General features: G+C 48.1%; 1 protein-coding gene across 2 annotated transcripts in view; it reads right to left on the bottom strand.

Moving 5' to 3' along the window:
* The window catches only part of RALA (RAS like proto-oncogene A), a 162,189-nt gene that overhangs the window by 24,815 nt on the left and 112,779 nt on the right, over window positions 1-24,595 (bottom strand). For both annotated transcript variants that reach the window (XM_063922491.1, XM_063922490.1), the window contains exons 2-3: window positions 9,111-9,265; window positions 6,190-6,398 (exon numbers count right to left, since the gene is read on the bottom strand). In XM_063922491.1, coding sequence (XP_063778561.1) covers window positions 6,190-6,398; window positions 9,111-9,224 — 323 coding nt within the window. In that variant the 5' untranslated portion in view covers window positions 9,225-9,265. The remainder of the gene's footprint in view (window positions 1-6,189; window positions 6,399-9,110; window positions 9,266-24,595) is intronic.

Raw genomic sequence — 24,595 nt, forward strand, 5'->3', positions numbered from 1 at the left:
GATCTTCTACTAGTAACTCCTGAAGATCCGGATAACAGGCCCTCCGTGGCCAATCGGGAACGACGAGTATTGCCTGAACCCTTGTTCGTCTTATAATCTTCAACACTCTTGGAATGAGAGGAAGAGGAGGGAACACATACACCGACTGAAGCACCCACGGAGTTACCAGGGCGTCCACTGCACTGGCTTGGGGGTCCCTCGACCTGGAACAATACTTCAGAAGCTTCTTGTTGAGGCGAGACGCCATCATGTCTATTTGAGGAATTCCCCAATTCCTTGTTACTTCTGCAAATACCTCTTGATGAAGAGCCCACTCTCCTGGATGGAGATCGTATCTGCTGAGGAAGTCTGCTTCCCAGTTGTCCACGCCCGGAAGGAAGACTGCTGACAGAGCGCTCACGTGCTGTTCCGCCCAGCAGAGAGCTCTTGTGGCCTCCGCCATTGCCGCCCTGCTCCTTGTTCAGCCTTGGCGGTTTACGTACGCCACCGCTGTTATATTGTCCGACTGGATCAGGACAGGGAGACCCTGAAGAAGGTTCTTCGCCTGCAGGAGGCCGTTGTAAATGGCTCTTAACTCGAGAACATTTATGTGGAGACAAGATTCCTGGCTGGACCATTTTCCCTGGAAACTTCTTCCTTGTGTGACTGCACCCCAGCCTCGGAGACTTGCATCTGTGGTCAGCAGGACCCAGTCCTGGATTCCGAAACAGCGTCCCTCTAGAAGGTGAGAACCGTGCAGCGATCACAGGAGAGAAATCCTGGTCCTGGAAGATAGACTTATTTTCCGGTGCATGTGTAGGTGAAACCCAGACCATTTGTTCAGCAGATCACACTGAAACACCCGGGCATGAAATCTGCCAAACGGAATGGCTTCGTAAGCCGCAACCATCTTCCCCAGCACTCGAGTGCATTGATGAATCGACACTCTTGCCGGTCTCAGAAGTTCCTTGACCATGGTCTGGATTTCCAGAGCTTTGTCCGCCGGAAGAAACACTCTCTGTAGTTCCGTGTCTAGGATCATGCCCAAGAAGGGCAGCCGATTTGTCGGGATCAACTGAGACTTCGGCAAATTTAGAATCCAACCGTGATGTCGCAGAACCGACAGGGAGAGTTCCACATTTCCTAGCAACTTTTCCTTTGATCTCGCCTTTATCAGGAGATCGTCCAAGTACGGGATAATTGTGACCCCGTTTGCGAAGGAGTACCATCATTTCCGCCATTACCTTGGTAAACACCCTCGGGGACGCGGAAAGCCCAAACGGCAATGTCTGAAATTGGTAATGACAATCCTGCACCGCAAATCTTAGGAAGGACAGATGAGGAGGATATATCGGGACATGTAAGTAGGCATCCTTTATGTCGACTGACGCCATAAAATCCCCCCCTTCTAGGCTGGAGATCACAGCTCGAAGAGATTCCATCTTGAACTTGAAAGTTTTCAAGTACGGATTGAGGGATTTTAGGTTCAGAATCGGTCTGACCGAGCCGTCCGGCTTTGGCACTACAAAGAGGCTCGAATAGAACCCTTCCCCCCGTTGGGACGGGGGAACCGGTACAATGACCCTCTGTTGACACAGCTTTTGTATTGCAGCATTTACTACTTCCCTTTCTGGAAGAGAAATTGGCAAGGCCGACTTGAAAAAGCGGAGGGGGGGGGGGGGGGGGGGTATCTCCTGAAACTCCAGTTTGTAACCTTGGGAGACTATGTCTAAGGCCCAAGGATCCAGGGCCGATTGAACCCAGACCTGACTGAAGAATCGGAGACGGCCCCCCACCGGTACGGACTCACGCAGGGGAGCCCCAGCGTCATGCGGTGGACTTGGTAGAGGCGGGGGAGGACTTTTGGTCCTGGGTGCCAGGCATGGCAGGTGACCTCTTTCCCCTTCCTCTACCCTTTGAAGCGAGGACGGACGAGCCCTTTCCTTTTTTGTATTAGGCCGAAAGGACTGCATCTGATAATGGGGCGCCTTTTTCTGTTGTGTGGGAACATAAGGAAGAAAAGATGACTTACCCCCAGTAGCGGTAGACACCAGGTCAGCAAGGCCATCACCAAACAAGACACTACCTTTAAAAGGAAGAGCTTCCATTGCTTTCTTGGAGTCGGCATCAGCATTTCATTGATGAATCCACAGCGCCCTCCTGGCCGAGACCGCCATGGCATTGGCTCTTGATCCCAAGAGGCCAATATCCCTCGCCGCATCCTTTAGGTAATCTGTAGCATCCATGATATAATCAAGAGTCAAAAGAATGTTATCCTTATCAAGGGTATCCATATCAGAAGCTAAATTATCAGCCCACTTAGCAATAGCACTACTCACCCACGCCGACGCCACAGCAGGTCTGAGTAATGCACCAGTAGTAACGAAAATGGCCTTCAATGTCGTCTCCTGCTTGCGATCCGCCGGATCTTTGAGGGCAGCCGTGTCAGGAGACGGAAGCGCCACCTTTTTGGACACGTTGGGTGACTACTCCCATTTCTCCCTGTCGTCAGAGGGGAAAGGATATGCCATAAGAATTCTCTTGGGAATCTGCCACCTTTTGTCAGGCGACTCCTAAGCCTTTTCACAAAGAGCGTTCAGTTCATGAGAGGGGGGGAAACGTCACCTCAGGCTTTTTTCCCTTATACAAACAAACCCTCTTATCTGGAACAGGGGGTTCTTCAGAAATATGCAAAACATCTTTAATAGCCACAATCATGTACAGGTTGAGTATCCCTTATCCAAAATGCTTGGGACCAGAGGTATTTTGGATATGGGATTTTTCCGTATTTTGGAATAATTGCATACCATAATGAGATATCATGGTGATGGGACCTAAATCTAAGCACAGAATGCATTTATGTTACATATACACCTTATACACGCAGCCTGAAGGTCATTTTAGCCAATATTTTTCATAACTTTGTGCATTAAACAAAGTGTGTGTACATTCACACAATTCATTTATGTTTCATATACACCTTATACACACAGTCTGAAGGTCATTTAATACAATATTTTTAATAACTTTGTGTATTAAACAAAGTTTGTGTATATTAAGCCATCAAAAAACAAAGGTTTCACTATCTCACTATCACTCAAAAAAGTCCGTATTTCGGAATATATTTCGTATTTCGGAATATTTGGATATGGGATACTCGACCTGTATTGAATACTTTTAACCACCTTTGGATGTAAAGTAGCCTCATTGAAATCGACACTGGAATCAGAGTCTGTGTCGGTATCAGTATCTGCCATCTGGGTAAATGAATGTTTATGCGACCCTGAGGGGGTCTGCACCTGAGACAAAGCGTCCTCCATGGATTTCCTCCATGTTTGTGTCTGAGAATCCGATTTATCCAGCCTCTTAGACAATAACGCCACATTTGCATTCAGTGTACTCAACATATTCACCCAATCAGCAGTCGGCTGAGCCGACAGAGTCATTCCCAAATCCTTTTCTGCGCCCCCAGTAACTTCCTGCGGGGAGGAACACTCAGCCTCAGACATGTCGACACGTAGTACCAACACACTCACACCGGCCAAATAAAGGGAACAGACCCACAGGAAAGCCTGTGGAGAGAACACAGAGGGAGTATGCCAGCTCACACCCCAGCGCCCATATACTACAAACAAATAAAATATGGTGTTTGCGCTGTAATATACAGATAAAGCACCAAAATTGCATGTGCTTCCCCCACCCCTCCCCCCGTTTTGCTCCCTGTTACTTGTAAGGAGCTTGGAGGTCCGGGCCAGCGTCTCTGCAGTGGCTGTGGAGAGAGAAAATGGCGCTGGTAAGCTGTGCGGCTAAGCCCCGCCCCTTCCCGGCGCGCTGTAGTCCCACTCAAATTTGAATTCTTTATACTGGCGGGGGTATCGTATACGGTGCCCGGGCACCGAATATGCCTTGTGCCAGTGCAAAAAAGCCTTCAGTAACTGCTGCCCAGGGCGCCCCCCCAGCGCCCTGCACCCTGTGAGTGCCGTTGGTGTGTGGGAGCATGGAGTGCAGCGCGACCGCTGCGCTGTACCTCCGTTACTGAAGTCTTCTGCCGTCTGAAGCCTTCTGTTCTTCTAATACTCACCCGGCTTCTCTCTTCTGGCTTCTGTGAGGGGGGTGACGGCGCGGCTCCGGGAACAAGCAGCTAGGCGCACCAAGTGATCGAACCCTCTGGAGCTAATAGAGCCCTTGAACTAAGAAGAAGTTGGTCTGACTTCTCTCCCCTCAGTCCCACGATGCAGGAAGCCTGTAGACAGCAGGTCTCCCTGAAAATAAAAAACCTAACAAAAGTCTTTCCAGAGAAACTCAGTAGAGCTCCCCTAGTGTGTGTCCAGTCACTCCTGGGCACAGAATCTAACTGAGGTCTGGAGGAGGGGCATAGAGGGAGGAGCCAGTTCACACCCAGTCAAAGTATTTTAGTGTGCCCATGTCTCCTGCGGATCCCATCTATACCCCATGGTCCTTTTGGAGTCCCCAGCATCCTCTAGGACGTAAGAGAAATTTATACTGGTCATGTCTCCCTATGTTTGTAGCCTCACAAAAATGCTTGGTGCAATTTATATAAGCCAGTCTCACGCAGGGGCTACTATACGCCTCACCCGTGCTTCGGCCGCACATTAAACCATGGGACCCCCTAGCGGGGTCCACGGCGTGTACTCCCCACCGATGATCACCTTCAGGCAGCGTTAGGGGTGTGTGGCATGCTGCGGCAGCGACAGCCAAAGCGCCATGCCCCGCTGAACAAACAACCCCTCAGGGTTTTAAAAGAAATTGAAGAAAAAACTCTGGAGCTTGGAGAATGTGCAGCCTATCCTGAGGGCACTTTTTTCTATACTGACCTTTAGGAGGAGGCATAGAGGGGAGGAGTCAGCACACACAGTTGAAGAAATTTTTAAGTGCACCGGCTCCTTTGGACCCGTCTATACCCCATCGTACTAACCTGTCCCCAATATTCCTTATGGATGCTAGAGAAATAATGTTAATAAATATGCCCCATAGACATTGTTATAGATATTAAGCTTGAAGGAAACATCACAGCACCACTAGAGGTCAGTATAGTACAACGCGCTAGTAAGATCACCGAATGCTTAGTCACAAGAAATACAGCCGTCATTTAGAAATACACAAGGAAACATGGAAGTCTATTTTTAAAATATACTATTGCATAACCGATAAGACTCACCAGAAGTCGCAACACTGACAAACCTTTCATTATTTTCCAGCTATCCAAACACTACCTCTTTTCTCGCTATCAATATTCAAAAACACTGTTTGTACCCTTTTAACTCCCTAAATATCCCCAACTTTTTCTCATATTTCACTCTTTCAGGCTCCGTTTTGTCACTTTTCCAATCCAGCCAACCTACAGATTCAAAGCTAGTTGATCTGAAGTAAAACAGTGCAGACTGCTACTAGGCAAACAGGACACCAGGCTCATTCTGCAATGGCACAAACACAAAGCCAAGACTGTGTAAGCGAGCAAATTATGTCACTGGTATGTGTTTGTTTCCATTAAACATACTCCATGTGAATATATTATCTGTACTAGCTGATTGTTCTACATGTAGTACTGCACGTTCACTTCCTACTTTGTCATTGCATAACAACTGCCATCCTGTCTGTTGTACACACATCATTTACATGCATGACTAATTTACTTTTCAATATAATGAGAGAAAAGGAAAGGATCTAGACAATAGTTTTGATACATTGCATTCGGGATCATAAAATAATTGTATTGCAGGAATGAACAGTTGGTTTTATGAAGTGATTGTTCCCAGGTCTGTAAAAAGCCATGTGTGTCATCAGTTTGTATTCTGCATACAGTGACAAATGATTTGCTCATATGTTCAAGGGAAAACACAATTCTCTTTCTAAAAATGGGGGTAATTCTGAGTTGATCGCAGCAGCAAGTTTGTTAGCAACTGGGCAAATCCATGTGCACTGCAGGTGGGGCAGATATAACATTTGCACAGAGAGTTAGATTTGGGTGGGTTATTTTGTTTCTGTGCAGGGTTAATACTGGCTGCTTTATTTTTACACTGCAATTTAGATTTCAGTTTGAATACACCCCACCCAAATCTAACTCTCTCTGCACATGTTATATCTGTCCCCCCTGCAGTGCACATGGTTTTGCCCAACCCAAATTTGCTGCTGCGATCAACTCAGAATTAGGCCCAATGTCAGAACTATCCAGACAAACTGCTCACTCACCGGAAATCTGCAGTAGCAGCAAACGATTCTTGTTCTGTGATAGAAAAGACGCAAAGGAAGCCCTCACCACTCCGGAAGTAATTGTCTCTGATTGCTGCATAGTCCTCTTGCCCAGCAGTGTCCAAGATATCAATCTGGACCTCAACTCCATCCAGCACAACTTTCTTCCGGTAACTGTCTGCTTTGGTTGGTTCATAGTCCTCTACAAACTAAGAAACAGTGTATAAGTACACTAGAACATATCAGAAACTACTGCAGGTATGTGTGGTATCCGGATGATATACACCATACAGTATGTTAGACAAACATTAGGTCAACAGAGTCAAAAGGTCGACATGAAAAGGGCAAACAGTACCAAAATGGTCAACATAAAAAAGGTAGACAGTTTTGTTTTTTTCACATGTTTTCGGACTTTTTCATACCTTCTCTATCCATGTCTGCATAGACTTGGTTATAAACCTTGTGGCGAGCACAGCGAGGGGATGCCTTTCTACGGGTGGTCTTCAGTATGCCGACTGACGGGATCCCGGCGCACAGTATACCGGCGCCGGGATCCCGACAGCCGGCATACCGACACTTATTCTCCCTCGTGGGGGTCCACGACCCCCCTGGAGGAAGAATAAAATAGTGTGGCGCGCGTAGCGCACCACCGTGCCCGTAGCGTGGCGAGCGCAGCGAGCCCGCAAGGGGCTCATTTGCGCTCGCCACACTGTCGGTAAGCCGGCGGTCGGGCTCCCGGCGGCGGTATGCTGGTCGCCGGGAGCCCGACCGCCGGCATATCGTAGTGAACCCCTTTCTACAACTGGGGGTCCCAGATGACAAAACTATCCATATAAACCACCGTTTTCATGTCGACCTTTTGTACTGTCTACTTTTTGACCCTGTCGACCTTTTGACTGTCTAACATGTGGTGTCTATCTATTGACTGTCTATTATACCACACCCAGTATGTACTACATCTAGGGGGACATTTACTAAACAGTGATAAGAGCGGAGAAGTGAGCCAGTGGAGAAGTGCCCACGGCAACCAATCAGCACTGAAGTAACATCTATAATTTGCATACTATAAAATTATACAGAGCTGCTGATTTGATGGGGCAACTTCTCCACTGGCTCACTTCTCCGCTCTTATCACTGCTTAGTAAATGTCCCCCATAGTCTGTTGCATTTCCTACTGTACATCAATCATGCTGCAGCTTGAGGGCAACACATACAATTTCACTCACAGAGAACAGTAGCGGATCTTGCCACGGGCAAGCAAGACTTTTGCCTGGGGCGCCGCCTTCCGGAGGGCGCCGGCGCCATCCGGAGGGCACTGCACCATGGCAAGATCCGCTACTGTGCCCCCCGCTGTGAAGGGAACTAGACGCTACCCGTCTAGTTTCCCTTCGTGGAGAGGACCTTTGCTGTGCGGTGCGGGATGACGTCATCGCGCACCGCACAGCATTGTGGGACTGACACAGACGCTAGGGGTCATAATTGACCTCTAGTGTATCTGTCCCATAGATCCGAGGAGAGGAGCGGTGCCGGCGGAGGTCTGCAGCGGTCGGAAATCAGGAGCGGGGATAGTATTATTATTTTTTTTTTGTATAAGCGGCGCTACTCCTACAGGGGGCGTAACTGACCACGCCCCCTGTATGAAGTCCGCCCCTGTTTTCCGCCCAGGGCGCCAAAACCGGCCCTGACAGAGATCTGCATATCTCTGTGCAGATCTCTCAACAACGGATTTGTATGCAGTTCACCGAGCTCCGAATCAGGCCCTGTATTAAAAGCTATAGGCTGAGTGCTTTTATATAGGTCACAGAAGCCAAGATAGCTTTGATAACGTAAACTGAACTGACAATACCAGAACTCACTACCGATGCACATATTAACATGATTTGTTAATTAGAAGTAAATGCTCTTTGAACAATATTTATCAAGTGATAAACCGTTAGTGTAATGCCTCCAAAAAAGGATGATATGAGACAAACCTCAATATACAGTTTGGTTGCGGCATTACACTGGAATTCCCATAACTTTACCATGCTCACATAAAACATGTCAGAACTGGTAATGGGTTCTAAGTACAATATATGAACTGACAGATGGAGCCTGGACACTCAAAGATGCTCAACATTGCACAAACACCCTTTATCAGATCTGTGGATTTATGGCTACAAATGGTGGTAGTGAAAGCAGCATCACATACCAGAGATGACCACTCCAAGTACTAGTATATTATTTCTGCAGTTACTACTGGTTTGCTAAATTTACCATACTGAAAAAAATAAAGGTGGAAAGAATTTGGCCTTGGTAATCAGTCTATCAGTAGTATCAGCAACACCACCGTTGGCACAATTCACAGCTTCTAAAATGTTTCAATACAGACAGTTTAGAGACTTTCTAGTCTTCTTTTAGGATTATCTGCATGTTTTACCTACTTTATGTTTGTTGAACTACAGTGGATTTTGCATAGACAGTACAGGTTGAGTATCCCATATCCAAATATTCCAAAATACGGAATTTTTTGAGTGAGAGTGAGATAGTGAAACTTTTGTTTTCTGATGGCTCAATGTACACAAACTTTGTTTAATACACAAAGTTATTAAAAGTAGTGTTAAATGACCTTCAGGCTGTGTGTATAAGGTGTATATGAAACATAAATGCATTCTGTGCTTAGACTTGGGTCCCATCACCATGATATCTCATTATGGTATGCAATTATTCCAAAATACGGAAAAATCCGATATCCAAAATACTTCTGGTCCCAAGTATTTTGGATAAGGGATACTCAACCTGTAATAGTTTCTCTGCATCCTTGGAAACGATAAATGCTTTATTTTAGAATGATTTGAAGTTTGTTCAAACGTTTAAAACATAATATTTAAGCCTTCTACCCTAAAAGGAAGTAAAAGTACAACTCAAATTTTTTTTCTTACCTCATCATACATAAATTGGAGCGTTAAAGCTGATTTTCCCACTCCACCACTTCCTACCATGATGACTTTGTGCAATGCCAAGGAATTCTGCCCCTTAGGCTTATTAGCTGCCATCTTTCCACTTGGTTTACGTTTTGCTAGTAAAGACTATCAATCTGCAAGACAATAAGCATGATGCAATACTGTAACAAAGATTAGCATTGTTTACACCATAAATGGCACCTAAAGTTTTACAATGACTCACTCCAGAATTAGGCCATTGTCACATGAGTTTTTAAAGGACTCCCGTTCTGTCTACAATGCTATTGCAGAGTATCCTATTGCTGAGATCAACAACTGAAAATGCCTGATAGTCACTGTCAACTTCAGTTCATATACTGGAAGCTAGCTTTAAGGCTTAAAGAACCTAATGCACTTAAAATGCAAGTTTCCCCTATATGAAAGGACTACAAATAACATTTACAAAAAGTAGCGACATGTAAAAGTTCTCAGAAAAAACACAAATGGTGATATGACACTGCATTTACATTTCAGTGCAAACAAACTCTTATCAGTCATTTCTTTAAAAGGGCAGTGAAAAAAGGCTGGCTGCAGGGTGTTGCAACTGGATTGCAGATGATGGGTATGTTCTGTGCAGGAAATATGTCACATTAAAATATATTAACATCATGAAATCTGACATATTGTTTAAGAAATATTAGCTTTTCCTAAGTAGCATTTTTGTTGTCACTTTAAGCTATTCTTGGCCACCAGTTATTGTGGAACTGCACAATATCTGGCATGTTATGGACTAGACTACATGTGCTATTATCATTTCAGTGTAAAGCCCCATACACACTAAACGAGATTTTGAAAAATCTCGCTCAGAACGGCCAAACTGAGCGAGATCTTTCACAATCTTGTCCAGTGTGTACACTAAATGTCGTTAACGATGCGCTCTCTCGCGCATCGTTAACGACTCCCTCCCTCGTCTGAACATGCACAGAAGAGGGAGGGTCTTGTTATCGACATCCAGCCGCCGTTCCCCCGCCATCACTGCCTGTCCCGGCCACATCGGCAAGTGTGTATGCACTTGCCGATCCTCCCCAAATATCGGCATCAGCGGGGATCGGGTAGTTTATATGGGGCTTAACGGTGCTTCTCAACTCCAGTCCTCACTAATTCCTAACAGTGCATGTTTTACAGATCTCCTAGCAGGTGCATAGGTGTATTCATTACTGCCTGACATCATTTACAAAATCCAGGTGGAGCTAATTATTTTGATTGTGATACTTAGGAGATGTGTAAAACATGCACTGTTAAGGTGCATATACACTGGCCAATATATCGTCCGTTTTATTGAGCGGCCGATATATCGCAGGTCCGCCGGCCAGTGTGTTACAGATCGTGTCGGCCATGCAGCACTGCTGACAGCCAATATATCTAATGATATATTGGCGCATCGTGCTGTGTGTACAACCATCCGTACACTTGCTGCAGACACCGGTGATGACTGACAGCACAACTGGGTGGGCGCATGTAAATGTCTGAATACTTCCTGACGTCAGTCCCGACGGATCGGGCAGTGTGTATGCACAACACACTGCCCGGTCCGTCTTTAGATATATCTGCAGATCAATTAATCTGCAGATATATCTACAAGTTTGTACCCAGCATTAGGGGTGCAGTATAAACCAACTGGGTTTAACAACTATCACTGTGCAAACTGAAATAAAACTTTATTTCCCATGCACAGAACAACAAAATGATAAATATCTGTTAGGCAATCTGTCTGTGTTGCAACTTGCTTTACAGTATGTATACGCGAACCACTGAATTGCTCTGTCAGGCACCCATTCATTATTGCAGTGCCCAAAACACACAACAATGGCTAGCATAAAATGCAGATACTACTGAACAGAAAAATAAAATTCCTGATAGTTTATATTTTAAAGTGAAAATTCCAACACCACTCTGATTTTAAATATGCTGTTACATTTTTGTAGACAAAGTACTCTCTTTTTTTTTTTTTCCCAAAGCTACGAAAATAAATGGAAGGTACAAGGTGTCACCATTAGTTGCAATGTCAACGCTAAATTATCATTCAGTTATATAGTGCCTACATATAGGGCAGCACTTCACTGGTTTTGTTAAACCCTTGCCTCACTGGAACTAAGAGTATAACATCCTCTACCTCTAACTATATATACAGTGGTTAATTTCAGAATCAGACGCTGATTAGCCAACCATCATGTTTATGGTCCCAGGGCATAAGTCAGAGCAAACAGAGGAATCCCACTTGTACACAGGGAGAACATACAGAGAATGACCTGATCAGAATGATACCTATGGCCTAGATCTGTGAGACAGTACTGCTACAACACTATGCAACTAACTTATCAAATATAATTATACATTAACAAGATTAAAACGAGATTTATGGTAAGAATTTACAGTTGTTAAATCTCTTTCTGCGAGGTACACTGGGCTCCACAAGGAATAACATCGGGGTGTAGAGAAGGATCTTGATCCGAGGCACCAACAGGCTCAAAGCTTTGACTGTTCCCAAGATGCACAGCGCCGCCTCCTCTATAACCCCGCCTCCGTGCACAGGAGCTCAGTTTCGTTAACCAGCCCAATGCAGTAGCAGGTACTAGAGACGACAATCATAAACAGCCACATAGACCCCACACTCACCACCACCGGGGAGGGTGTCAGCAGCTAATGCCATATCAACCCAAAGAAGCAAATTGCATCAGGGTGGGCGCCTTGTGGAGCCCAGTGTACCTCGCAGAAAGAGATTTAACAACGGTAAGTTCTTACCATAAATCTCATTTTCTGCTGCGGGGTACACTGGGCTCCACAAGGAATAACATTGGGGATGTCCTAAAGCAGTTCCTTATGGGAGGGGACGCACTGTAGCGGGCACAAGAACCCGGCGTCCAAAGGAAGCATCCTGGGAGGCGGAAGTATCAAAGGCATAGAACCTTATGAACGTGTTCACTGAGGACCACGTAGCCGCCTTGCACAACTGATCAAGGGTCGCACCACGGCGGGCCGCCCAAGAAGGTCCTACAGACCGAATAGAATGGGCTTTGATGGTAGCAGGAGCTGGCAGACCAGCCTGAACATAAGCATGTGCAATCACCATTCTAATAAATCTGGCCAAGGTCTGCTTGTTAGCAGGACAGCCACGTTTGTGAAAACCAAACAGTACAAAAAGAGAATCAGATTTCCTAATGGAGGAGGTTCTCTTCACATAGATACGGAGAGCCCGTACCACATCCAAAGACCGCTCTCTAGATGACACCTCAGGAGAATTAAAGGCCGGAACCACATTCTCCTGATTAAGGTGGAAGGAAGACACCACCTTGGGTAAATAACCCAAACACGTTCTAAGAACTGCCCGGTCATGGTGAAAAATCAGATAGGGGGACTTACAGGATAAGGCACCCAAGTCCAAGACCCTTCTAGCTGGAGCGATAGCCAGCAAAAACAAAACCTTAAGGGAGAGCCACTTCAGGTCCGCAGACGCAAGAGGTTCAAACGGATACTCTTGCAAGGCCTCCAGAACCACCAACAGATGCCAAGGGGCCACAGGTGGAACGTAAGGAGGTTGATCCGCAACACGCCCTGCATGAAGGTATGATCATCAGGTAGGGCAGCAATCTTTCTCTGAAACCAAACCGACAAGGCAGAGATGTGAACCTTGAGGGAGGCCAGACGAAGGCCTAAGTCCAGGCCTTGTTGTAGAAAGGCCAATAGTTTGGCCGTACTAAACTTGAAAATTTCATGATTATGAGATGCACACCAAGTGAAGCAAGCATTCCAGACCCTATGGTAAATCTGAGCAGAAGCCAGCTTACGGGCCTTCAACATAGTTTGAACGACCGCCTCAGAAAAACCCTTGGCTCTCAGGACGGAAGCTTCAAGAGCTATGCCGTCAAAGCCAGACGGGCCAAGTCCTGGTAAACACAAGGGCCCTGAACGAGGAGGTCTGGCCGTTGTGGAAGTAGAAGGGGGCGATCCAACGAGAGGCCCTGTAGATCGGAAAACCGGTGCCGCTTGGGCCACGCTGGAGCTACCAGAAACAGGTTTCCTCCTTGCTTGAACTTCCGTATTACTCTGGGCAGGAGTGACACCGGAGGGAACACATATGGGAGCCGAAAGTTCCATGGAATTGCCAGAGCGTCCACGAACGCTGCTCGGGAAACCCTTGTCCTTGCTCCAAAGACCGGAACCTTGTGATTGTGTCGAGACGCCATCAGGTCCACATCTGGAAGGCCCCACTTGTCCATGAGAAGCTGAAACACCTCTGGATGTAGGCTCCATTCTCCAGGCGTGTACGTCCTGACGACTGAGAAAGTCCGCTTCCCAGTTTAGGACCCCCGGAATGAACACTGCGAATATGGCAGGCAGATGGCGTTCTGTCCACTGAAGAATCCGTGATACTTCCCTCATTGCCATGCAGCTTCGAGTACCGCCTTGATTGATATATGCCACCGTGGTGGCGTTGACCGATTGTATTTAAACAGGTCTGTTCTGTATTAGAAGCTGGGCCATTGTCAACGCATTGAACACCGCCCCCAGTTCCAGAATATTTATTGGGAGTAGAGACTCCTCCTTGGTCCACCGACCCTGAAGGAAGTGTTGTTCCAACACCGCGCCCCAACCTCTCAGACTGGCATCCGTCGTCAGAAGGACCCAGTTGGATATCCAGAAGGGACAGCCCATGCTCAATCGATGGCCCTGAAGCCACCAGCTCAGTGACAGACAGACCTCCAGAGACAAGGAGATCATGTGAGATTTGATCCGGTGAGGCAGGCCGTCCCACTTGGTCAGAATTAACTTCTGCAGAGGGCGAGAATGGAATTGAGCATACTCCACCATGTCGAATGCCGACACCATGAGACCTAGCACTTGCATTGCCGAATGAATCAACACTTGCGGACAAGATAGGAAGCATCGAATCCTGTCCTGAAGTTTCAGGACCTTTTCCTGAGACAAGAACAACTGCTGGTTGTGAGTGTCCAATAACGCTCCCAGGTGTACCATGCTCCGAGCAGGAACCAGGGATGATTTCTTCTAGTTGACAAGCCACCCGTGGGCTGTCATGACCTGGACAGTCAGATCTAGATGACACAGAAGACTTTCTGGGGAATTTGCCAGGATCAACAAATAGTCTAGGTACGGCAGGATCCTGACCCCTTGACGGCGGAGTGTAGCCGCCATGACCACCATTACTTTGGTGAAAACTCAGGGAGCCATTATCAAACCAAACGGTAACGCCCGAAATTGGTAATGAAGGTTGCCCACCGCAAACCTCAGGTACTGCTGATGAGACACTGCAATAGGAATATGCAGGTAGGCATCCTGTATGTCCAGGGAGACCATATAGTCCCCAGGCTCTAAGGCCAGAACAATAGAGCGAAGAGTTTCCATACGAAACTTGGAGATCCTCACGTGCCTGTTCAAGGACTTGAGATTGAGAATGGGCCGCGAGGACCCGTTCGGTTTCAGGACTAGGAACAGCGGTGAATAGAACCCTTTGCCTCGCTGAGCCAGAGGCACCCGTACCACCATTCCTGTGGTCAGGAGGGATTGTACCACCGAATGGAGAGTGTTTGCCTTCATCGGATCCAAAGGGACATCTGTCAGGCAAAATTGATGAGGGGGATGGTTCTTGAAGGGTATGGCGTAACCTCGAGTGACGACTTCCCTTACCCAGGTATCCGAAGTGGTCTTCAACCATTCCTGGGCAAAACCTAGAAGCCGGCCCCCCACCCTGGGATCCCCCAGAGGGAGGCCCGCCCCGTCATGCGGCAGGCTTTTCAGTTTTGGAAGCAGGCTGACGGGCAGCCCAGGCCCGCTTCGGTCTGGGCTTGGCAAGTTTGGAAGCACGGGTCGGCTTTGGGTACGCATGACCTTTTGCTTTACCTGGAGAACGAAAGGGCCGAGGGAAAGTACTTTTAGCCTTCTGTGCGGAAGGAGCCGTACTAGGTAGGCAAGCTGTTTTAGCAGTAGCCAGATCAGCCACAATCTTATTCAGGTCTTCACCAAAAAGAATGTCTCCTTTAAAAGGAAGCACCTCCAAGGTTTTCTTAGAATCCATATCCACCGACCAGGATCTCAACCACAGGATACGGCGAGCCAAGATGGATGTAGTGGCAGCCTTGGCCGCCAGCACCCCGGCATCGGAAACCGCCTCCTTAAGGTACAGAGAAGCCGTGGCAATATATGAGAGACATTGTCTAGCATGATCAGAAATGTCGGAAGGCAGCTCCATCTCCAGCTCCTGAGCCCATGCTTCAACAGCTTCAGCAACCCAAGTTGCTGCAATGGTTGGCCTATGCACAGCCCCCGTTAGGGTATAAATCGCTTTTAGACAACCCTCCACAAGTCTAGCCGTCGGTTCCTTCAGAGAGGTGACGGTAGTTACTGGCAGAGCTGAGGAAACTACCATCCGAGCCACATGAGAATCTACAGGTGGAGGAGTTTCCCAATTTTTACATAGCTCCGCAGAGAGAGGATAGCGAGCCAACAATCTCTTATGCGGTGTGAATTTCGTACCTGGATTTTCCCAGGATTCCTGACGTATGTCAGTCAGGTGTTGAGAATGAGGTAAAACTTGTTTAACCACTTTCTTACGTTTAAATCTATCCGGATTTTTAGAAACAGCCGCAGGCTCAGGTTCATCAGAGACCTGAAGAATGAGCCTGATAGCCTCAATCAAATCAGGGACATCCACCAGTGACTTGCCTTCCCCATCAGAAGCATCAGAGTCAGTGTCTGTGGGGTCAGTATATGCACCATCCTCCTCAGAGGATGTGTCCGGGACAGCGGTGGATTGTGAGGATGTAGCGGCCCGTTTAGTAGACGACTTAGTCTTAGGTGGGCGACAGTGAGACTTATTTTTAGTCAGCGATCGGTTCAAGTGCTGTAACTGTGTTGAGATTTGATCCACCCATGGCAGATTGACTGTAGGGACCATAAATTGCTGCAGTGGCACGGGAGGTCCCACAGGGGGCGTAAGTTTAGTTAGCAGCGTATTCAACAATGTGAAGGTAGCCCAAGGTGGGTCATTAGGTGCTACAGACCCACCGGGGGGGTAAGAAACCCCCTGAACCTGAACTCTCTGCTGCCATGTTATCCTCAAAAGTGACTGCAGCATCACCATCACGCAATGTGGGAGAAGCCCCAGTTCCATTGCCTCGTGTAGCTGACATAAGGATAAGCACAATATCAGGCAACCTAGTACAATCTGAGCAGCGATGTACCTTAGCAAGAATTCACAGTGTAGTGTGACTTTCTATCAGCACAAACCGGGAATCCAAGAGATATATGGTGACTATAAATCACAAAGAAAATACACAGCAAGTATATCTTGTGAAATGCCTATATCAGTTTATAAACCTAACGCACTTAGCCCCCTCAGGTTACCATATATAGGAGTAGCAAGCTGATTGAAATACCCGAGATGGCAGCCACGCAGCAGCTACATGCACACACACATATATAGTCACAAACGTACCATGCAGAAATTATACACCATAAAACTGCACTGGACTAGCAATACAAAGTAATACTTAGTATAGCTATTTATGTAAACAGTAGATACTGGATGTATATCACAGGGTGTTTGTACCACACAACCCCGAATGTATGCACTCTCTTAACTAACACTGTCACTTGACAGGTAGAATACTTAAGTGTCCTGAAAATTCACAGCGCTGGCGAGCAGGCGGCTTTACAAAGGAGGATTTGCCCCAGATGTCCCAGGAACAGAGCAGCTCCGTGTGATGGCGGCTGACAGGGAGTGAGGGAGAGATATGCAGCTCCAGGGCGGGGACATTTACCCAAATGGCGCCCTGGGGCTGGGGGAGGGGCTACAGGTTAGGCCTTATCCCCCTGCTGGCTTCCCCACCGGGAACTGCGGGCTGTAATAAAACGGTTTTATTTAGAGAAAAAACCCCACCTGTGCCCTGTGTCCCGGTGACTAGTGGAGCGGCTGCTCTTTACAGTGGCCGCGCCGGATCGCAATAAAAGCGGGCCAAAGAGACCCCTTACCTCCCCTTGTACCTGCGGCCACGCGATCACGGAGGGCAGCGGCGAGTGTGACTGACAGGAAAGACACCGGAGCCTCCGCTGTAGTGACCCGGCAACCAGGGTGTGGGAGTATACAGCGCAGCTGGGGGAGTGATGGAGCTGCAGCAGAGGATGTCTATTTGACATACATGATAGCTGCATCCCTAGAAGTCTTCAAATTTCTTATTTTTTCCTGAAATTAAGCTATAATATAGGCTGCAAGAGCAGCCCCACTGTTGATTGCCTGCTTACTGCATGGCACCAACTTACAAACTGAGCTCCTGTGCATGGAGGCGGGGTTATAGAGGAGGCGGCGCTGTGCATCTTCGGAACAGTCAAAGCTTTGAGCCTGTTGGTGCCTCGGACGAAGATCCTACTCTACAACCCAATGGTTTTCCTTGTGGAGCCCAGTGCACCGCGCAGCAGAAATATTTTAGTAAGACTGATACAGTTATATGAAATCTGTATTTACTATTAAGCTGTGGTGGTTTGGCGCTTTCCTACCTGTAGTTTGGTGGTATCTGCTTAACAGGCTTTCTAATCAGACGGTGACATACCACAGCATCCCAATGATGGATACAAATGCCTGCCCTCATCCTCTAAGGCATCTCATGATGATTGGTATTGCCATTGTTTCTGTAGGTAATAGCGCTTGACCAATCAAACATCATGTGCGGTAGTATGATGCGTAGCATGAGGGCAGGAACAGTGGCTATTACTTATCCTGATGACTATGTGGTATAATCCAGCAAAAGATTCATCTGGTCCATCTCTGGCAATCATGGACACGAGAGTGAGAGTCCACTGCTACAGTGAGGGGGTATATACTGTAGTTCAAAATGGTTTCAGGCTGCTAGTTGGTTGTATTCGAAGAAACGTGCTTCTTGGCTTATTTAGGAAACAGCCTCTAGAAATGGGATGTAGTTATGTGACCGGTGGTTATTACCTCCCCGTACATCCCGCCCCCTCGCAATCCCAACGGTCGGCATACTGACCAACAGGGACTATTCCCACTCGTGGGTGTCCATGACACCCATAGAGTAGGAATAAATTCCGTGGCGGGCGCAGGTCGCCACCAAGCCCACAAGGGACTTGTTGCTCTCCCTCGCCCCCCGCCGGTATTCTGCGGCCGGGATCCTGTCGCCGGGATGCTGACCAGCAGAATCCCGGATGCCGATAAAGTGATACACACCCCTACAAATGCTCAAAGAGGTGATTCACTGTTTATATAATATATCAACGGTCCGCAACCTCCTCACTGAGGAGCCAACGTCTATAAACGCCAACCCTGACAATGATTACACCACTCTCTGAGTTGCTGGCACTGGGGCCTGAGGAATCTGTAGCATTAACCAAGCTGTGTAATAGTGACGCTCAATAGGTAAAATCCCCAATTACTCTGTACTAGCCAGGCTGGCACATCTATCCTATATAGTAAAGGTGCCTTATTTTGTATTATGTAGGCACAAAAAATAAGAATTTACTCACCGGTAATTCTATTTCTCGTAGTCCGTAGTGGATGCTGGGGACTCCGTAAGGACCATGGGGAATAGCGGGCTCCGCAGGAGACTGGGCACTCTAAAGAAAGATTCAGTACTATCTGGTGTGCACTGGCTCCTCCCTCTATGCCCCTCCTCCAGACCTCAGTTAAGGAAACTGTGCCCGGAAGAGCTGACATTACAAGGAAAGGATTTTGGAATCCAGGGTAAGACTCATACCAGCCACACCGTATAACTTGTGATAAACTTACCCAGTTAACAGTATGAACAAACAACAGAGCATCAACCAATGGATGCCAACATAACATAACCCTTTATCAAGCAATAACTATATACACGTATTGCAGAAAGTCCGCACTAGGGACGGGCGCCCAGCATCCACTACGGACTACGAGAAATAGAATTACCGGTGAGTAAATTCTTATTTTCTCTAACGTCCTAGTGGATGCTGGGGACTCCGTAAGGACCATGGGGATTATACCAAAGCTCCCAAATGGGCAGGAGAGTGCGGATGACTCTGCAGCACCGAATGGGCAAACACCAGGTCCTCCTCAGCCAGGGTATCAAACTTGTAGAACTTTGCAAATGTGTTTGAACCCGACCAAGTAGCAGCTCGGCAAAGCTGTAATGCCGAGACCCCTCGGGCAGCCGCCCAAGAAGAGCCCACCTTCCTCGTGGAATGGGCTTTTACTGATTTTGGATGCGGCAATCCATCCGCAGAATGAGCCTGCTGAATCGTGTTACAGATCCAGCGAGCAATGGTTTGCTTTGAAGCAGGAGCACCCAGCTTGTTGGATGCATACAGAATAAACAGCGAGTCAGTTTTCCTGACTCCAGCTGTCCTGGCAACATAGATCTTCAAAGCCCTGACTACATCAAGCAACTTGGAATCCTCCAAGTCACGAGTAGCCGCAGGCACCACAATAGGTTGGTTCAGATGAAAAGCTGACACCACCTTTGGCAGAAACTGCAGACGAGTTTGCAATTCTGCCCTGTCCATATGGAAAACCAGATAGGGGCTTTTACATGACATAGCCGCTAATTCTGACACACGCCTAGCCGAGGCTAGGGCCAACAGCATGACCACTTTCCACGTGAGATACTTTAGTTCCACCGTCTTAAGTGGCTCAAACCAGTAGGATTTCAGGAAACTCAACACCACGTTAAGATCCCAAGGTGCCACTGGTGGCACAAAAGGAGGCTGAATATGCAGCACTCCCTTAACAAACGTCTGAACCTCAGGCAGTGAAGCCAGTTCTTTTTGAAAGAAAATGGATAGGGACGAAATCTGGACCTTTATGGACCCTAATTTCAGGCCCAAAGTCACACCCGACTGTAGGAAGTGCAGGAATCGACCCAGTTGGAATTCCTCTGTAGGGGCCTTCTTGGCCTCACACCAAGCAACATACTTTCGCCATATACGGTGATAATGTTTTGCTGTCACGTCCTTCCTAGCCTTTATCAGCGTAGGAATGACTGCTTCTGGAATGCCCTTTTCTGCTAGGATCCGGTGTTTAACCGCCATGCCGTCAAACGCAGCCGCGGTAAGTCTTGGAACAGACAGGGCCCTTGTTGTAACAGGTCCTGTCTGAGAGGCAGAGGCCACGGGTCCTCTGTGAGCATTTCTTGCAATTCCGGGTACCAAGTCCTTCTTGGCCAATCCGGAACAATGAGTATTGTTCTCACTTCTCTTTTTCTTACAATTCTCAGCACCTTTGGTATGAGAGGAAGAGGAAGAAACACATAGACCGACTGGAACACCCACGGTGTTACTAGTGCGTCCACAGCTATCGCCTGAGGGTCCCTTGACCTGGCGCAATATCTTTTTAGCTTTTTGTTGAGACGGGACGCCATCATGTCTACCTGTGGCAGTTCCCATCGATTTGCAATCTGCGTGAAGACTTCCTGATGAAGTCCCCACTCTCCCGGGTGGAGGTCGTGTCTCCTGAGGAAGTCTGCTTCCCAGTTGTCCACTCCCGGAATGAACACTGCTGACAGTGCTAGCACGTGATTCTCCGCCCACCGAAGAATCCTGGTGGCTTCTGCCATTGCCACCCTGCTTCTTGTGCCGCCCTGGCGGTTCACATGGGCCACTGCCGTGATGTTGTCTGACTGAATCAGCACTGGTTGGTTTTGAAGCAGAGGCTCCGCTTGACTCAGGGCGTTGTATATGGCCAGTAGCTCCAGGATATTGATGTGCAGACAAGTCTCCTGACTTGACCACAACCCTTGGAAGTTTCTTCCTTGAGTGACTGCCCCCAACCCTCGGAGGCTTGCATCCGTGGTCACCAGGACCCAGTCCTGTATGCCGAATCTGCGGCCCTCGAGGAGGTGAGCACCTTGTAGCCACCACAGAAGAGACACCCTGGCCCTGGGGGACAGGGTGATCATCCGATGCATCTGAAGATGCGATCCGGACCACTTGTCCAGCAGATCCCACTGAAAGATCCTCGCATGGAACCTGCCGAAGGGAATGGCTTCGTAAGACGCCACCATCTTTCCCAGGACTCGTGTGCAGTGATGCACCGACACCTGTTTTGGCTTTAGGAGGTCTCTGACCAGAGTCACGAGCTCCTGAGCCTTCTCCTCCGGGAGAAACACCTTCTTCTGGTCTGTGTCCAGAATCATGCCCAGGAAGGGCAGACGCGTCGCAGGAATCAGCTGTGACTTTGGAATGTTCAGAATCCAGCCGTGCTGACGCAACACTTCCTGAGAGTGTGCTACACTTATCAGCAACTGCTCCCTGGACCTCGCCTTTATGAGGAGATCGTCCAAGTATGGGATAATTGTAACCCCTTGCTTCCGAAGGAGCACCATCATCTCCGCCATCACTTTGGTGAAAACTCTCGGTGCCGTGGACAGGCCGAACGGCAACGTCAGGAATTGGTAATGACAGTCCCGTACCACAAACCTGAGGTACTCCTGATGAGGCGGATAAATGGGGACATGCAAGTAAGCATCCTTGATGTCCAGCGACACCATAAAATCCCCTTCCTCCAGGCTTGCAATGACCGCTCTGAGCGATTTCATTTTGAACTTGAATTTCTTCAGATAAAAGTTCAGGGATTTTACATTTAAAATGGGTCTGACCGAACCGTCCGGTTTCGGTACCACAAACATAGTGGAATAGTAGCCCCTTCCCCGTTGAAGGGGGGGGACCTCTACCACCACTTTCTGGAGAAAAAGTTTGTGAATTGCCTCCACCACTATCTCCCTTTCCATGGGGGAAGCTGGTAAGGCCGATTTTAGGTAACGGTGAGGGGACATCACCTCGAATTCCTGCTTGTATCCCTGAGACACAATTTGTATAGCCCAAGGATCCACCTGTGAGCGAACCCACTGGTGGCTGAAATGTCGGAGACGCGCCCCCACAGCTCCTGGCTCCGCCTGTGGAGCCCCAGCGTCATGCGGTGGACTTAGTGGAAGCGGGGGAAGACTTTTGTTCCGGGGAACTAGCTGCGTGGTGCAGCTTTTTTCCTCTACCCTTGCCTCTGGCAAGAAAGGACGCACCTCTGACCTTCTTGCTCCTCTGAGAACGAAAGGACTGCATTTGGTAATACGGTGCTTTCTTAGGTTGTGGAGGGACATAAGGCAAGAAATTTGACTTCCCAGCCGTAGCTGCGGAAACTAGGTCCGAGAGACCGTCCCCAAACAATTCCTCACCCTTATAAGGTAAAACCTCCATGTGTTTTTTAGAGTCGGTATCCCCTGTCCATTGCAGAGTCCACAGGACCCTTCTGGCAGAAATGGACATAGCGTTAACTCTAGAGCCCAGCAGGCAAATGTCCCTCTGTGCATCCCGCATATATAGGACCGCGTCCTTGATATGTGCCAGGGTCAGTAGAACAGTGTCCCTGTCCAGGGTATCTAACTCCTCAGACAGAGAATCCGTCCATGCAGCTACCGCACTACACATCCAGGCCGAAGCAATTGCTGGCCTCAGCAGTGTGCCAGAATGTGTATAAACTGACTTCAGGATAGCTTCCTGCTTTCTATCTGCAGGATCCTTTAGGGCGGCCGTATCCGGAGACGGCAGGGCCACCTTCTTAGACAAGCGTGTCAACGCCTTGTCTACCCTAGGGGAGGATTCCCAGCGTAACCTGTCCGTTGGCGGGAAAGGATACGCCATGAGTAATCTCTTGGAAACTATCACATTTCTGTCAAGGGAATCTCACGCTTTTTCACATAATTCATTTAATTCATGGGAAGGGGGAAAAGTCACTTCATGCTTTTTCTCCCCATACATATAAATCCTCTTGTCAGGGACAGGATTTTCCTCAGAAATGTGTAATACATCCTTCATAGCTACAATCATGTAGCGGATGGCTTTAGTCATTTTAGGCTGTAACTTTGCCTCATCGTCATCGATACTGGAGTCAGATTCCGTGTCGACATCTGTGTCACTATCTGGGATAGTGTGCACTTTTCGGACCCTGACGGCCTCTGCGCTGCAGGAGCAGGCATGGGTTGAGACCCTGCCTGTCCCCCGGTTACAGTTTTATCCAATCTGTTATGCAAGGAGTTTATATTATCATTTAACACCTTCCACATATCCATCCAATCAGGTGTCGGCACCGTCGGCGGCGACACCACACTCAGCTGCACTTGTTCTGCCTCCACGTATCCTTCCTTATCAAACATGTCGACACAGGCGTACCGACACACAGCACACACACAGGGAATGCTCTGACTGAGGACAGGACCCCACAAAAGGCTTTTGGGGAGACAGAGAGAGAGAGTATGCCAGCACACACCCCAGCGCTATATAACCCAGGGATTACACAGTACGTTAGTGTTTACCCTGTAGCTGCTGTTAATAAATATATATATACATATACTGCGCCTAAATTTATGTGCCCCCCCTCTCTTTTTTACCCTCTAATGCACCTGAATACTGCAGGGGAGAGCCTGGGGAGCGTCCTTCCAGCGGAGCTGTGAAGAGAAAATGGCGCTGGTGTGCTGAGGAAGAAGGCCCCGCCCCCTCAGCGGTGGGCTACTGTCCCACTTTAATGTATAAAAAATGGCGGGGGCTCTGGCATATATACAGTCCCAGACTGTATATATGTCTCTTTTTGCCAAAAAAGGTACTTAATTGCTGCCCAGGGCGCCCTCCCCTGCGCCCTGCACCCTACAGTGACCGGAGTGTGCGGTGTGCTGTGGGAGCAATGGCGCACAGCTGCAGTGCTGTGCGCTACCTTAAGTGAAGACAGGAGTCTTCAGCCGCCGATTTCGATGTCTTCATGCTTCTGCTGCTTCTGTTCTTCTGGCTCTGCGAGGGGGACGGCGGCGCGGCTCCGGGAACGGACGATCAAGGTTAGGTACCTGTGTTCGATCCCTCTGGAGCTAATGGTGTCCAGTAGCCTAAGAAGCGCTACCTAGCTGCCGTGAATAGGTTTGCTTCTCTCCCCTCAGTCTCTCGTTGCAGAGAGTCTGTTGCCAGAAGAAGCTCTCTGAAAACAAAAAACCTAACAAAATACTTTCTTTTCTAGCAAGCTCAGGAGAGCCCACTAGGAGCACCCAGCTTGGCCGGGCACAGATTCTAACTGAGGTCTGGAGGAGGGGCATAGAGGGAGGAGCCAGTGCACACCAGATAGTACTGAAACTTTCTTTAGAGTGCCCAGTCTCCTGCGGAGCCCGCTATTCCCCATGGTCCTTACGGAGTCCCCAGCATCCACTAGGACGTTAGAGAAACAAAAAATAGTGACGGAAGAAGAAACCCAACAAGCTATAAAATGGGTAGCCATTGACTGAGGGAAGTGTCTGCTCTATTGTAAAGCACTATTAAATAATAGACAATTATACTAGCTTCAGCACAGATCTGTCTTTAAGATCAAACACAGAGAACAAGCACTACACACAATAGCATATGAAGTCTTCTGGACCTTACATAACACTTACATTGTACCGCTGAAAACTCAAAAA

The sequence above is a fragment of the Pseudophryne corroboree genome, chromosome 5 (assembly GCF_028390025.1).
Source record: "Pseudophryne corroboree isolate aPseCor3 chromosome 5, aPseCor3.hap2, whole genome shotgun sequence".
In the NCBI taxonomy this organism is placed as follows: domain Eukaryota; kingdom Metazoa; phylum Chordata; class Amphibia; order Anura; family Myobatrachidae; genus Pseudophryne; species Pseudophryne corroboree.